The sequence below is a fragment of the Eriocheir sinensis genome, chromosome 58, assembly GCF_024679095.1.
Source record: "Eriocheir sinensis breed Jianghai 21 chromosome 58, ASM2467909v1, whole genome shotgun sequence".
In the NCBI taxonomy this organism is placed as follows: Eukaryota; Metazoa; Arthropoda; class Malacostraca; order Decapoda; family Varunidae; genus Eriocheir; species Eriocheir sinensis.
Genome location: NC_066566.1, coordinates 3,556,776 through 3,571,492, shown reverse-complemented (window position 1 = coordinate 3,571,492; position 14,717 = coordinate 3,556,776). Strand labels below are relative to the sequence as shown.

The 14,717-nt window shown below is 47.2% G+C and overlaps 1 protein-coding gene across 3 annotated transcripts; it reads right to left on the bottom strand.

Moving 5' to 3' along the window:
• Positions 1-2,139: 2,139 nt before the first annotated feature.
• LOC126985046 (cholinesterase 1-like) lies at positions 2,140-9,463 on the bottom strand. 3 transcript variants are annotated; one of them, XM_050839322.1, is made up of 12 exons: positions 9,160-9,463; positions 8,143-8,344; positions 7,898-8,038; positions 7,107-7,248; positions 6,565-6,750; positions 6,253-6,440; positions 5,023-5,173; positions 4,457-4,638; positions 4,023-4,170; positions 3,430-3,565; positions 2,769-2,883; positions 2,140-2,612 (listed from the first exon to the last, which is right to left on the bottom strand). In XM_050839322.1, exons 2-12 carry the CDS (start codon positions 8,341-8,343, stop codon positions 2,523-2,525), a joined length of 1,680 nt encoding a protein of 559 aa, XP_050695279.1. In that variant the 5' UTR covers position 8,344; positions 9,160-9,463; the 3' UTR covers positions 2,140-2,522. The 3 variants fall into 3 exon arrangements, with proteins under 3 accessions (XP_050695279.1, XP_050695280.1, XP_050695278.1); XM_050839323.1 differs by lacking the exon at positions 9,160-9,463 and adding an exon at positions 8,890-9,129; XM_050839321.1 differs by lacking the exon at positions 9,160-9,463 and adding an exon at positions 8,610-8,819.
• Between the last annotated feature and the right edge of the window lie 5,254 nt (positions 9,464-14,717).

Genomic DNA, 14,717 nt, shown 5'->3' with positions numbered 1-14,717 from the left:
TAAATACACAGTGCTTTGAATTTGTCGCAGGAAAGGAGGTTGCAGACCAAACTAACTTGTCTCTATTAAATTGGACGCGAGTGAGAAGTGCGATTCGGACCTTACAAATTAGTGAAGGATGTCAGAGGGAAGAATGAGGGGGAGTATTGGTTTTGGGAGGTCAATATTAGATTAGGTAAGAAGGAGGTTCTCTGAGGGAAGAATGAGAGGGAAAATTAGTTTTGTAAGTAAGTAAAAGATGGCGCCACTATAAACACTTGCCTGCGCCATGACGTGCTGGGGCCGACTACCATCCAGGCCCCTCAAGAAAGCCTACCGGCGTTATAGGCATACACGTAAAAATAAAAAAAAAGGTTAGGTAAGAAGCAGGATTTCGGAAGGAGGGATGAGGAAGAGTATTAGTTTTGTGAGCTCAATATTAGGTTAAGTAAGTAGGGTAACGAAGGTAGGGATGAGGGGGAATATAGTTTTGGGAGCTCGATATTAGGTTAGGTAAAAAGTAGGATATCGGAGGGAAGGATGAGGGGAAATATTAGTTTTGGGAGCTTGATATTAGGTTAGGTAAAAAGTAGGATATCGGAGGGAAGGATGAGGGGAAATATTAGTTTTGGGAGCTCGATATTAGGTTAGGTAAAAAGTAGGATATCGGAGGGAAGGATGAGGGGAAATATTAGTTTTGGGAGCTTGATATTAGGTTAGGTTAGGTTAGGTAAGCAGAGGCTAACTAAACAACTATATCTTATCTCTCGCTAAACCAGCTTCCTCGAGGCTAGGCGTTATGTAAGCTCTCAGTTCTTTCCTCCCATTTGTTAACTATACACAAGTGCCTTTTCCACCCCTTCCATGATGGAGGGGCTCCTCTCACTCAGCTTTTGTGATAAGTTTTTTCGCCTCATAAACTAACCCTTTCTTACTGATTGTCTTCTACCCTTAAAAGTCCTTCACAATGTTGCTTTTTTTGTTGCCTATTATCGCTGTTTTCATGCTGATTACTCTTCTGAACTTGCTAACTTCATGTCACCACTCTCCTTCGGCCTAGCGGCGCACTAATAGCTACTCTAACTCATCTTTATTCTGTCAACTCTTTATAGTGCAAGAGTTAATCAGTGCCTCAATTCTTTCGTCGCAGTCAATGAAAAACTCTGGAACAATCTTACGAGTTTCTCTCTTCCTGCCTTTGGTATGCCATCTTTCAAGAGGGGAATATCAAGACACCTTTCCAACCAAAATCATTATTTACGGACCTCTTAGTATTTGTCTTGTGGGAGAAGCGTGTTGTGTTATTTTTTATATTTCATTTCGTCCTCGGTCTGCTTCCTCCGCCGCGAAAAGAACAAAGCTGCATTTAAGGAGAGAAGATCCAGTAATTCGCTCTGCTGAATCCGCACTACTAACCGGAAGGAAGATGGGAGACTGGTAGAGGGAAAGAATTTTCCTGTTAACGATTGTTTCAAAATCTTTAGAAAAGTAGGAGAGTAAAATTATGGGAAGGTGCTAGTTTGAAATGCACATTTTTTCCTTTCCTCTCTTCTTCGATATCACTCAGCTGTCCCCCTTTTCTGTTCTAAACATTCTCGGTCTAGTGTGTGTCAAAACATCAACTTGAAACCATATATATATATATATATATATATATATATATATATATATATATATATATATATATATATATATATATATATATATATATCATCTAATTCAGGTTTCAAGATTCGACTTTCTGTATTGTCTTTGCCTGGTGTTTTTCCTCTTAATTATGTATTCATTTTCCACACAGTTTATTCCAACCTAACACTCGACCTCGAGTTTTGTGTGACTTTCGGAAAATTGGCTTGTGTGCGTGGGATCAAGGGCGAGTGTTGCTGCCCCGTGTCTGACACACTCCGGCCCAGATGATCAACAGGTTCACACCCAACACCTGCCGGAGCAGCCCCAACCACCAGCGCTTGGCTCCCTTCCCCTCCGCGCCCACGTCCACCTCAGTGTTAGTGTCCTTGTCGACGATGTTGATACTCCGAGATCGTTCTAGAATTAAAAGACGCTCTGATGCTTTGATTCCTCAGGTTCCCAGCCCCGCCCGTCAGCGTAATGGCCCTGCCCTTGATGGGGACGTGTGGCATTGCAGGGTGCTTGTCTTTGGTGAAACACTTCTACGAGTGTGCCTTTATTTCTCAAATACTGCTTTCAATATAAAATGGTGAAGATAATATTACCAAAATCATGGGAAGTGAAGGTGATAATGACGTGGAGAAAACATTTCATGAAGGAGGTTTATAAGAACGCGTCATATGCAGTAATTCATTGCTGCTCCTCCTGGTCGGAGTGAGTCATCGAGCATCAAAGTAGTCCCTCAACAGGCCGGGGGTCCGAGAGTAAAGTAGTATTTCAGCAGGCCGGGTGTCAGGGCCAAGCACTCCCTCAGCAGGCCTGGGATCCAAGAGTAAAGCAGTCCTTCTGTAGGTCAGGTCAGGGCCAAACAGTCCCTCCGCAGGCCGGGGGTCAAGGGGTCAAGGGTCGGACAGTCAGCGGCTCGGGTTATAATCCTCAAGGAAACGCTCGGGGTAGAGCATCTTGTTGTTCTTGGTGGGCAGGGAGTTCCAGAAGTCTTGGTTCTGGTGAAGGAAACGATGGAGGTCATAGTTCGAATAATGCATACCTGTTTTTCTTTAATCTAGCAAAGTTTCTTCAACTCTACGTTTTTTTTTTTAAAGATATTTCTGATGCGTCAACGAAAGAAAAGTCACAATAGGCCAAGGCGCCGCCCTCACCTTGGCGTTCAGCGTCCGCATGGTGGGCGTGGTGGTCAGGGAGAGGTACTGGAGCGGTCTCCCGTACTTCACGGCAGACCATCTAAAGCCCATGGACCCTTTGATGGTGGGGTTCCTGCCGGAAGGGAAAGTTAATGAGGTCAGCGCCAGGGTCACGTTCTTTTTTATGATGAGGGAATCAGACCAAGGCCAAAGGAAAGAAAAAAAAAAACGTGAGCAGTACACGGCTCCCATTAAGAAAAACTGATACTAAAAATGTATGATTTGATTAATTCCAGATGTCTTGATACTCCCCTTTTGTACGAGTTTAAATCAGAGGAGGGAGAATATACTGTAAAATGAAGGCTGTTCCAGATTTTACAAGTGAAAGGGATGAAGGAGTGAGGACTCGCTTGACTCATGCATTAGGAATATGGACGGCGTTTTGTTTTACGTGCTGCCTACAGCGCCTGTAAACTTTCTTGAATGGCCTCTTGGGCAACTTCAGCCCGTTAGTGGCGCAGGCAAATTTTATTCATAGTGGGTGCTGTGATATGACTTTCATTGGGGTAAACGAGTCAAAGGTCTTGTGTAGCGATGCTGCGGGAGGGGTGCATGAAGGCAGGATGCTTTATCCCTTACTATAGTTAGTAATTAGGGATGAAGCAGTCTTGTGATTCACCCTGTGGAAGCAAAGTTGGTCCAGAGGTTGACGAGGATCTCCTGCATGTGGAGGTCCTGCGGGCGTCTCGGGGTCAGGGCGGCCTTCTCCGGCGGGAGTTGGAACAAGTACAGCAGGTCGTCCCCGTGCCCCGCCACTGGAAGGAAAAGGAATCCATCTTTGCCTTTTTATGTTTGTTATCTCAACATGTAGTCGCGGACGAACATCATCCTGTCAAACTTTTATAGTTTTTTTTTATTCAAAGTATCTATAATGAACATTCTCGATGCTTATAATGACAGCGAAGAGTGGCCGAACTGTCCGCCTTGGCGTAAAGGGAACGTTGGTAAGCTTCAGAATATTCGTCTCATCTTAATAGTTTTTGAAAATCATAGTTTATTCCTGATATTTTTGGAGACATGTCACATTAGATGATATGGCCTTTTCTGCATAGATTGGTGCCTTGAAGCTCAGCATTGTAACACATATGTAATCCTATTTTTTAAGTTTACGTTGATGTCTGAAATCACAACAGTATCGTAATTTGCAACGCCCTGTGCTTGTTTGACCTCAGTGGCGGAAAAGAGGGCGAGCAGCGTCACACTGGCACTCACTTTCCCTCGTCTGCGTCACGTTCATGACCGAATGCATGAGGGACATCGGCGGGGGGTGGTCGAACTGGTACATGTAGGTCTTGGTGTGGGGTACGAGGAACTCCACCAGTTGTGTGTTAGGGGCGTTGAAGTAGGCCTTACCGAGAAGCTTTGGGAGGGATAAACAGAGTAAGTGAGGATATTAGTAAAGTTGGAAGAAAGCCTAAATGTTGTAAGCTGTTAGTTTTGCACAGCCATCTATAATGAAGCTGTTCTGTATGCTTTCTATCAGTAATTTCCTCTCTCCCAAATGCTAACTACGTTCAACTAGCAATCTAATCCCTTTCTCTAAACAAGCTCCCTCACAATCGTTAAGCTTATAATGAAAGGACGGGCTAGGACATATTGAGAGGGCGTGCTACGAGGCAAGCCTCGCCACCTGCCCCGATACTCACTCTGGTGAAGGCAAACTCTTTCTCCCGCGTCACGTGGAGGTCATCCATGTACTTGAAGAAGATTCTCCGGGCCAGGTAGACTGGGTTCTCCTCGTGCTTCAGCCCCAGCAGGATTGGACCCAGCTTGGTGAAGTTCTCGTTCAGCTGCTGCAGCACCCCTTTCCCGGACTTGCTGAGCAGACCTGTGGCCAATGCAGGGCTTTAACAAAGGCGGAAATTTAACACGATTTTTTTAATGATTAATCTGCTGTTGCCTCTGGTAGTAAGTACTGCAACAACAACAGCAGCAATAATAGCAACAACAACAACAACATAAACAAAAAACATCAACTACAACTACTACTGTTACTACCACCACCACCACCACCACCGCCGCCACACCTGCTACTGCTTCGGTTTTCCGATCGAGAAGTTTGGAAAACAATGTTTCATTTCACTCTTAATTTTGTTGGCTTAGCAATGAGTCGTTTAACCGTGACTTAACACCCACGACACAGAGTTGCATTAAATGGTGTTTTAGTTGCAGGTGGGATGGGAACATCTCGGATGTGGCCGCGTCACAGTACCTGCTGAGAACACGTTGCCATCGTCCTGCGCGGCGCCGGCGATCACGTGCACCCTGTTGAAGTAGCCGGCCCTGTGCAGGGCAGCCGGATGTTTCGGCAGGAAGGTCCCGTCCACGGTGAGGCCGATCTTCATTTGAAGATTGTGCCAATCCTGTAGGGACACCAGGCATGACAACGTTAAGATGATCAAGGGAGGCAACTTAAGGGTGAAGAAAAAAAAAAGCTGCAACAAAAAAGTCCCCTTAAACGCTCATCCGGTAAAAGAAAAAAGAACGGAAGGACAAAAAAGAGGTCAATTCCGGATGGAGAGGTGTCTCGATAGTCTCCTCTTAAAAGAGTTCAAGTCTTAGGCAGGAGGAGATACAGACGAAGGAAGGCTGTTCCATAGTTTACCAGAAGAGATAAAAGAATGAATATGCCGGTTAAATCTTAAATAAGGGATTTGGATAGAATAGGAATGAGCAAGAGTAGGAATTCGTGTGCAGTGGGGTCGTGGGAGGGGTGGAGACATGCAGTTAGCAAGTTCAGAACAGTCAGTATGAAATATCGATAGAAGATAGAAAGAGGTGCAGCGTTGCGGCCGGATTTAAGAGGTAAAGACTGCTAGTAAGAGAAAGGTAGTTGATGACACGAAGGGACTTTGACTCCACTCTGTTTATCAGTGTGTGGAGCCCCCCCACGTGAGATGCATACACTTTAGCTCCACCATCGGGGCCAGAAAACGGCCGTGTAACATTTCCTAGCCAACTCTAACCCTCTTCTGAGACAGCTGGATTAGGCAGAATACCTGAAGGGACAAGCGACCAATGTGTCTCCCCCTGACCCGAAGTTTGCAGCATAGACTTACCCTTAGGGAACCGTGCACACTAGCCATGACATTACCTGCAGCCTGTGAAGTGTGTGTGTGTGTGTGTGTGTGTGTGTGTGTGTGTGTTATGTTTCAGCCTATGGCTCCGGTAGGCTTTCTTAGTTGGGGCCCTCATGATAAGCACCAGTCCGTCATGGCGCAAGCAAGTGTTTATAGGGGTTCCATCTTGCTTGGCTCATGCTGCCCCCCGAAGCTCATCTTTGATCCTCTCTTTCTCTCCGGGTTGATGGGTGGTCTTTAGGATTGCAAGTGTATAACAGTTTTATGCCACTCGACGGTGACTGACAAACCCAGCTCGTGGCGGTGTCGGCTTGTGTGTTTATCAAACGCTAATGCAATGCAGCATCCAATAGCTTACTAACACTGAGGCGGCCTAGCGTTTTGACGAGGTCCTCGACGCTCGCCTCGTTGAAGCAGGCCAGGAGCTGATGGCTCTCCTTTCCGTTGCACTTGAGCGCCTTGCCAAGGCGGATGGCTCCCTTGCGTGGAGGAGGGAATATGCCAGGCATCAGCGCAGTGCCGGATTGGATGATGGCCCGATGGAACAGTCCTGCGGAGGAAAGGTTGGGTCACGTGTGTCCACCTGTTTCCCGTCAAGAAGAGAGCCCCAGTCTGGCTCTCGCGTACTGTGACAAAACAACGAAAACGACCAACTGGCCTTGGCGCTGACCCACCCGCTGATCTCGGGGAGAGGACGTGGAGGTGGACCGAGATTCCTCCGGCGCTGACCCCGAAGATTGTAACCTGGTGAGGATCGCCGCCCAGGTCCCTGATGTTGTTGTGCACCCATCGGAGGGCCAGATTCTGGTCCTTGAGGCCGAGGTTACCCGGCAGGACATCGTCTCCCGTCGAGAGGAAGGCTGTCAGGGGAACAATGAGAGGAGTCATTGGTCAGCTATGTTACGTTCTGTCCCAAGACCGTCTCCTGCAATGAAAAGTTTTTTATTTCTTATTTAGTAACCTGTAGCTGCAATAGTTTTCCCAGACAGACAACAGTGCCTTCCATACACAACCTCTGGGCGAGATATCCGTTGACGGGACACACAGAGCCCTTCAATCCTCGTTTAACAGGACTTGGCCTATACACTGCCTAGGGAGCCCTTGCAGCCAGTAGATACTTAGTAACTGGCTGCTACAAGTGTTTTTCCAAGGACAGCTGAACCGAGTACACTAAGGGCACGGAGCCCTTCACTTATAATCTTCGGACCACACTTACCCAGGGCGCCGAGGCGGTAGTTCATGGAGACCACAACCACGTCTTTCTGCATCAGCGGTTCCGGTGTTTCATCTTCCGCTGAGCCGAGGATAAATCCTCCGCCGTGAATGTACACCATCACGGGCAGCTTGGAGGAGTCCAGCTGAAAAGGTCATTCTGCTTGTTGATTTGTTATCTTGTGTATGTGTGTGTGTGTGTGTGTGTGTGTGTGTGTGTGTGTGTGTGTGTGTGTGTGTGTGTGTGTATTATATATATATATATATATATATATATATATATATATATATATATATATATATATATATATATATATATATATATATATATATATAGGTAATGGTAAGGTTGGGGGACATACGCTGTAGCAGCACGTGGCCTCGGTGCTCATCTCCGTAACATTGGCCCTTGAGCCTGTGGTGGGAGGGAGCCCATTACCCCGGGACACAGGGCAAGTGTGACATCCGAATTACCACAGTTTACCTTCCCCAGGTACCCATTTATCGACCAGCCCGAAAGGGAGGATGAACAGCTGGGTGAGCTGCACGCCCTGCCCGGGCCACACACCCAGCCCGGGCCACACACCCTGCCCGGGCCACACACCCGGGCCCGCGGAGTAGAAGCCAGGCACACTGACCACTAGACCACACACACACATATATATATATATATATATATATATATATATATATATATATATATATATATATATATATATATATATATATATAATATGTGAGCAAATAGTAGAGGTTCAGTGTTTATGATAAGGCACGAGAACAAGCATGCCTCACCTTGGGCGTGTACACGTTGAGGTAGAGACAGTCCTCCTGGCCCATGACAGCTCCTGCGGCCGTGACGTTAGTTTGTGGACACCTGGGGATTGGCATTAAACCATCCCTGACGCCGGTCCAGGTCGGGGCCGGCTCGGGATCCTGAGAGGCAAGGAATACTGTCAGCTGGGGCTTTCGTCAGCAGGACTGTCGGGGCGGCGCCCAACGGGATGACAGTTGGCCGAGGCGGCAGCTACGAGTCTTACCTTGAAGCGGAGCGGTCCGACGGGCGGCTTGGCGTAGGGGATGCTCCTGAAGGTGTAGTAGGGGCGGCCGTTGGGGGTCTCCGCACGCGAGCCCACGATGTCGCCTTGCTGCAGCTTCACCGTCATCTCGGCCTGCTTGGCCACGGGCTGCGCTGCCGGCAACACCGCCGCCGCCACCAACACCATCAATGCGATTATCATCCTGTGGAGGAATGAAGCTTGTGGAAAAAGTCACAGGACCCTACGTAGGCTGCCGCTTCCAAGGCCTTCCTCTGGTTGCCGGCAGCCAACACTCGGCGCCACAAAAGCTTGAGCAAATTAATCTTGAAGGGTCACTGGAGGGATAACTTTGAGCAGTAGCCAATTTACAAACAGTCTTCTCCACACAACGAAACATTCAAGCAACACTTGGTTATAAATGGGAGTCCCTGTTATTTGTGTTTCCTGAGTCCGGTGAGTCAGTGTACCTGCGACTGATTTCTGTTTCCTTTGTATCTGAGAGAAGGGACGAGACACCTTGCTGCTCGGTCTGCAGGAACGCGAGTGTCGTAGCCAGGTGCTGCAGTGCTGGAGTCCCTTCCTCTTCTCCTCCCCTAGTAATAACTACGCCCCTCCCGTTTCTCCCCGTCCGCACCACCCCACAACGCATTGCTGCATCATGTGTTGTGTATTGAAGTCCATCACTGCAATGTCATGGAACACGTGTCCCCCTTAACAGAGAACTTCTGGGCACCCTACGCTAAGTACCTCTCTCTCCTCTCTGCTGGCGTTACTTTTCTGGGTTCGCAAGGCTATAGTGCCGTCTTGGCGTCATGACATCCAGTCCTCGTCCGACTCTTTTTCCGCATCTCAAGCGTCTGGACGAGGCCCCGGGACGAGAGCTGCATCCTTGTGTCATGTTTGGATATTTATGTGTTATTTTCCTCTAAGTAAGGTGAAGGAGTAAACGTCCTCATAGTTTATGTTTGTGTCTCGCCCCACGGTTCCTGCCACTAAGCAGCTTCACGTTCTTGGTACCTTTGGAGGAGGAGGGCAGTGACTGAGTGCGCACCTTCGTCTCTCCTTTACAGTGGCGATCGCGGGCAGTATTTGGGAACTGTGTGTAGTGGAGCGTGAGTTGGGTGTTGGGAATGATGCGCCAGTGCGCGCTGGTGTGGCGGGACTTGCTTCGACAGTGACTCAGCGTTTGAGTGTTTTTAGTCTCCTGAAGTCGAACAGGGATTAGGTGCAGGCTGCAAGAGCCTTCTAATCCTCCCCTGGTTAGGTGCAGGCTGTAACGCCTTCTAACTACCCCTTGTTCGGGCAACAAGTAGCCGCTAAAGGGGGTATAACACTGGGCTATTTTTCCTCCAACCTCCGATTAATCGGCGGTACCGCCCACCTCCAGTCCTCATCGTCGCCAGACACTGGTGTTGTGTTTTGCCTCGTGTGATGTTTTGCCTCGTGTGATGTTTTGCCTCGTGTGGTGTCTTACCTCATGTTGTGTTTTGCCTCGTGTTGTGTTTTGCTTCGTGTGGTTTGCCTCGTGTGATGTTTTGCCTCATGTGATGTTTTGCCCCGTGTGGTGACTGTTCATGTGGCGTGTGCTTTCGTTGTGTATGACTTCTGTTGCGTGTCGTGCGCTGATGACGTGGGCTTGTGCTGAGTACAGTTGTGCTCGTATGTTATTTTTTTTATTTGTTGTTTCGTTACGTTCGCAATGCCTGTCGTCTCCATGCAGCATAGAGGATATGCGTCTCCAGGCTGAGGGTTTGCGACTCTTATGCCAAGACATCGCGAAGTTCGTCCTCCAACAACAAGCCATGGAGAGAGAGGACAGAGTCAAAGAGCATGAACGTGAAGAGCGTGAGGAAAGGGAAAAGGAACGTCAGTTCGGGAAAAGGGACATCAATTCGAGCTGGCCAAGCTCCAATTGGCCAAAGAGTCGTCAAAAACGCAACATAGTGCTCGTCAAAACCCCAGCGTTCGAGGGCGCAAGCTCCCTGCCTACCAAGAGGGGGAAGACATCGCTGCTTATCTGACCTGCTTCGAGCGTATAGCGGAACTGTTGAAGGTGAAAGAAAGTAGCCTTGCCGTTAGACTTGGGAGTCTGCTGACTGGAAAAGCTGCTGAGTTATACGCTACGCTCGACACTGACACCATCTGTAACCTTCCTTTCCTAAAACAGGAGCTGTTGACCGGCTTCGATAAGACCCCAGAGTGGTACCGGCTTGAGTTCAGGAACTGTAAGATTCGTGTCGGAGAGAATTACCGCCAGTTTGCCACCCGCCTACAGCAGATGTTCGACTCGTGGTTCGAGTCGTCCAAAAGTCCTCTGACGTTCGAGGTTCAACGTGAGTTTACGATCCTCGATCAGTTTCTCGCCACTTTTCCGTGACCTTCGCCTGTTTTTAAGGGAACACCGGATCACCACATGATCAAGACCGCTGTCGAGAAGGCTGACGAGTGGGCGGCAGCACACAATGCCTTCCTGAGCAAAACACTAGCGTACTGCTGGCAATACCCACTCTTCCCACGAGAAGTCAACCAGGGGCGCGGTAAAGGACAGGAAGGGGGATACCACCTCCGATCGACGGGATCCTAGGAACACCTCAGGGGTCAAATGCTACAATGGACATGTTTCCGGTCAACATATTTATTTCAAATTCTGTCTGTACGGATAAAATAGACCCTAAATTCAGCTGTGGTACTATTTTTTCTTCATGTAAAATAGTGAATGTGGTGTAAAATAGGGATTATAGTTGAGGAAAAATCACGTGACCTGGAAACGGGTGCTGATTGATCGTGACGTCACGATGCAGTCGGCAGGCCGCCAACTTTGTGTTACTCCGAGATTTCGTGTTGTGGTGTGTGTTTCTAGTGGCTAGCATTGCCTGGAGACGTAACCCGCAGTCATTGGTGCTTCGTGCCAATGTGCAAGAGTATATATAGACGGACAAAAGTACTCCATGCAAGATATTTGTGTCTGTGCTAGTGAATCCTGCAGTAATTTTCTTTAGTTTCCCCTCGGACTAACTTTTCATCGTGAACTTAACTATTCTCTCTACTATCATGTCCTCTGATTATAAAATATTGGTCTGCATTCGTTTTCTTCTTATTCATCTTCAGACGTTGACTCTCTCTCTGACGTTCCAGAGCCATTGTTTTCTCTAGGTTAGGCTAGGTAAGTTTCCATAATACTAATATAAATTTAACCTTGATTTTTCTCTTTAGTTCCCCTCGGACTAACTTTTAATCGTGAACTTAACTATTTTCTGCAGAGCAGAGGCGAATCGGTTAATTTCACTCCCATTTTAATAATATAACACATTTCCAACACTCTTAAAATGTTCTGTAAGCACCCATAACATACCTGTTGGGCGCAGTTTGGAGCTGGAGTGGCCATAGCTGATAAAAACAATGGACACAACACTGGTACTGTCGTCTGTTGTAAGAACATAAGAACATAAGAACGCAGGAGTCTACAAGAGGCCGGTAGGCCTGTACGAGGCAGCTCCTTTGACCCTAAGCTCCCGTGTATCTAACCCCACCTAATATCGCTGTCCATGAATTTATCTAGTCTATTTTTGAATGTGACAATTGTATTGGCACTCACCACATGACTGCTAAGCCTATTCCACTCATCCACCACCCTGTTAGTAAACCAATTTTCGCCTATGTCCCTGTTGAATCTGAATTTATCCAGTTTAAACACATTACTTCGTGTCCTACCCGGTTCTCTTACCAACAAAACCTTATGAATGTCTCCCTTATTAAAGCCCTTCATCCATTTATAAACCTCGATTATGTCTCCACGTACCCTTCGCCTTTCTAGAGAATGCAAGTTTAACTGTTTGAGTCTTCCCTCGTATGGCAAGGTTCTCAACCCCTGAATCATCTTAGTCATCCTCCTCTGCACCGATTCTAACATTTTGATATCCATTCTATAGTAAGGTGACCAGAACTGAACCGCATAGTCAAGATGAGGTCGAACTAATGCTAAATATAGTTTGAGGAAGACTTCGGGGCTTCTGTTGCTTACGCTCCTTGAAATAAATCTCAGTACCCTATTAGCTCGATTTCTAGCTTGAATGCATTGTGCCCTTGGACGGAGATCAGAGCTCACTAAGACCCCTAAATCCCTCTCGCACCCAGACCTACTTATGAGAGTGTCATTTAAGCAATAGTTATGTGAGGGGTTGTTCCTACCTACACTCAGAATACTGCACTTCCCTACATTGAACTCCATCTGCCATTTATCAGTCATACAATCTGTTGAGTTCACCTTGGAGAATACTAGCGTCCTGATCCGACTCAATTACTCTACCGATCTTGGTATCATCTGCAAATTTACTAACATCACTACTAATTCCTGTATCTAAGTCATTGATATAAATAATAAACAAAAGTGGACCTAATACCGAACCTTGTGGTACCCCACTCGTAACACATCCCCAGTCAGATCTTTTACCATTGATTTGCACTCTTTACTTCCTATTGCTAAGCCACGCCTTGACCCAGTTCAAAACTTTACCCTCTACTCCGTGAGCCTGTAATTTAAGCAACAGTCGTTGGTGAGGAACTTTGTCAAACGCTTTACTAAAATCAAGATAGATTACATCATAATTTTCATCTCTGTCAACCGCCTCAAATACTTTATTGTAGAAGGACAAGAGATTGGTGAGGCATGACCTACCTTTTGTGAATCCATGCTGCGAGTCGTGAATTAAGCTATGTTTCTCTAAATGCTCCCGAATGTTCCTGGCTATTATGGACTCCAGCATTTTGCCAATAACCGATGTTAAGCTAATTGGGCGATAGTTTGAAGCAACTGACCTGTCCCCCTTTTTAAAAATCGGCGTCACATTAGCTACTTTCCATAGGCTCGGCACATAGCCAGTATTTACCGACATCTTAAAGATGTCGGTTAGTGGGTCACTGAGTATATCGCCTAATTCCTTTAATACCCTCGGAAATATCCCGTCAGGACCTGGCGACTTGTTCTTCTTAAGCTTATCTATCTCATCCTGAACTACTTGCCTGGTAATGATTATATCCCTCAATTTATCGCCATCCCCGCCCTCGTACACCTGAACTCTTTCCGGTATAGTCGTTCGATCCTCCTGTGTGAATACTGAAAGGAAGTAGTCGTTCAACAATGTGCTCATATTTTCGTAATTTTCTACTAGCTCCCCTGTGTTTGTTTTCAGCGGTCCAATTTTCTCCCGTGTTTTTGTTCTATACATCTGAAAGAAGCCCTTAGGATTACTTTTCGCCTCATTTGCTACTTTGATCTCATAGTTCCTTTTTGCTATCCTGGTGTTTTTCTTAACTAATCTAGATAGTTCGACGTACCGGCCCCTGATGACGTCACGAGCTAATGGCTTCTCCCCGTGAGATGAGAAGAATTTGAGATATCTCTCCAATATCCAGTCAACTAGCGATTTACAGGACGTAATATGTGCACTACGTTATCATTGGTAGGTGGTACAATGCATTTCTAGGCTCTTCCCACAACTGGAAACATTGTGGGGATGAGAGCCACCTCCGGAATCGATGTCCCAAGAACCCTCGAGCATTCAAATAGCCCATGGAGCCTCAAGCAAAACACAAGGTAGGGTTTTGCATGGGTGACAGGACTACACCTAAATTTACAGTTACTGGGACCATCAACGGCTCTTGGACCTCCACCATCATTCGAGACACCGGCTGTAACTATTTCATCGTGTCCGAAGAGGCTGTTCCCGATATCGACGTCTCCTCTCCTAGAGTACGCGTCGAAGACTACATCGGGAGAGGAGATGAATTTCCAACAGTTCGGTGCTTCATTCGGTGTCCTTATTTGGAAGGATGGGTCCGTGCCATTCGAGCTCCCATGAACTGCGCAAGTATCCTCATTGGCAACATCAAAGGGGCTCGGGACCCTAATGACCCTTTTCTTTGTTCCGGCAGTACTCCACCTTCCCCTTCTCAGCTTGAAGCGGGGAATACAGCACCCGAAGACCCAGGAGCGGTTGCCTCTTCTACACCACCACGGGTAGGAACCCTTTCTCCCGACGTTCACGCCGTCCAGACTCGCAGTGGCAGCAAGATGAAAAGAGTTCATCCGTTGGTGTTGGTGTCAGCCCTTGTCAGTGACCCCAGAGGATTTTGGCAGCCTCCAAGAGTCATGCTCAACTCTTCGGGAACTTAGGAATAAAGCCCTCTCCGGCGAAGAAGAACGGGTGATGGACGGATCTACCTTCGTATATCTTCGGGAAGACGATCTCTTATACCGTAAGTGTGCGACCTCCAAGCACATTTCGAAGATTGGAAATCTCGCTCTTGTTGTTCCTTAAGAACTTTCGCCCCATTATTCTGTCTGTTTGCCACGATAATCCTTTGGCGGGTCACTTTTCACATCGAAAGACAACTTGAAGATAGCTGACCAGTTTTTCTGGCCAGGTATGAGGGCTGACATTCGGGATTTCTGCCTGTCCTGTGACGTTTGCCAGCGAATGTCAGTAAAGGGGAGAGTGCGAGCTATTCCCCTGCAGCCTCTTCCCATAATAAATGAGTCTTTCTCCAGGGTAGCGATCTAACTGGTTGGACCCTTG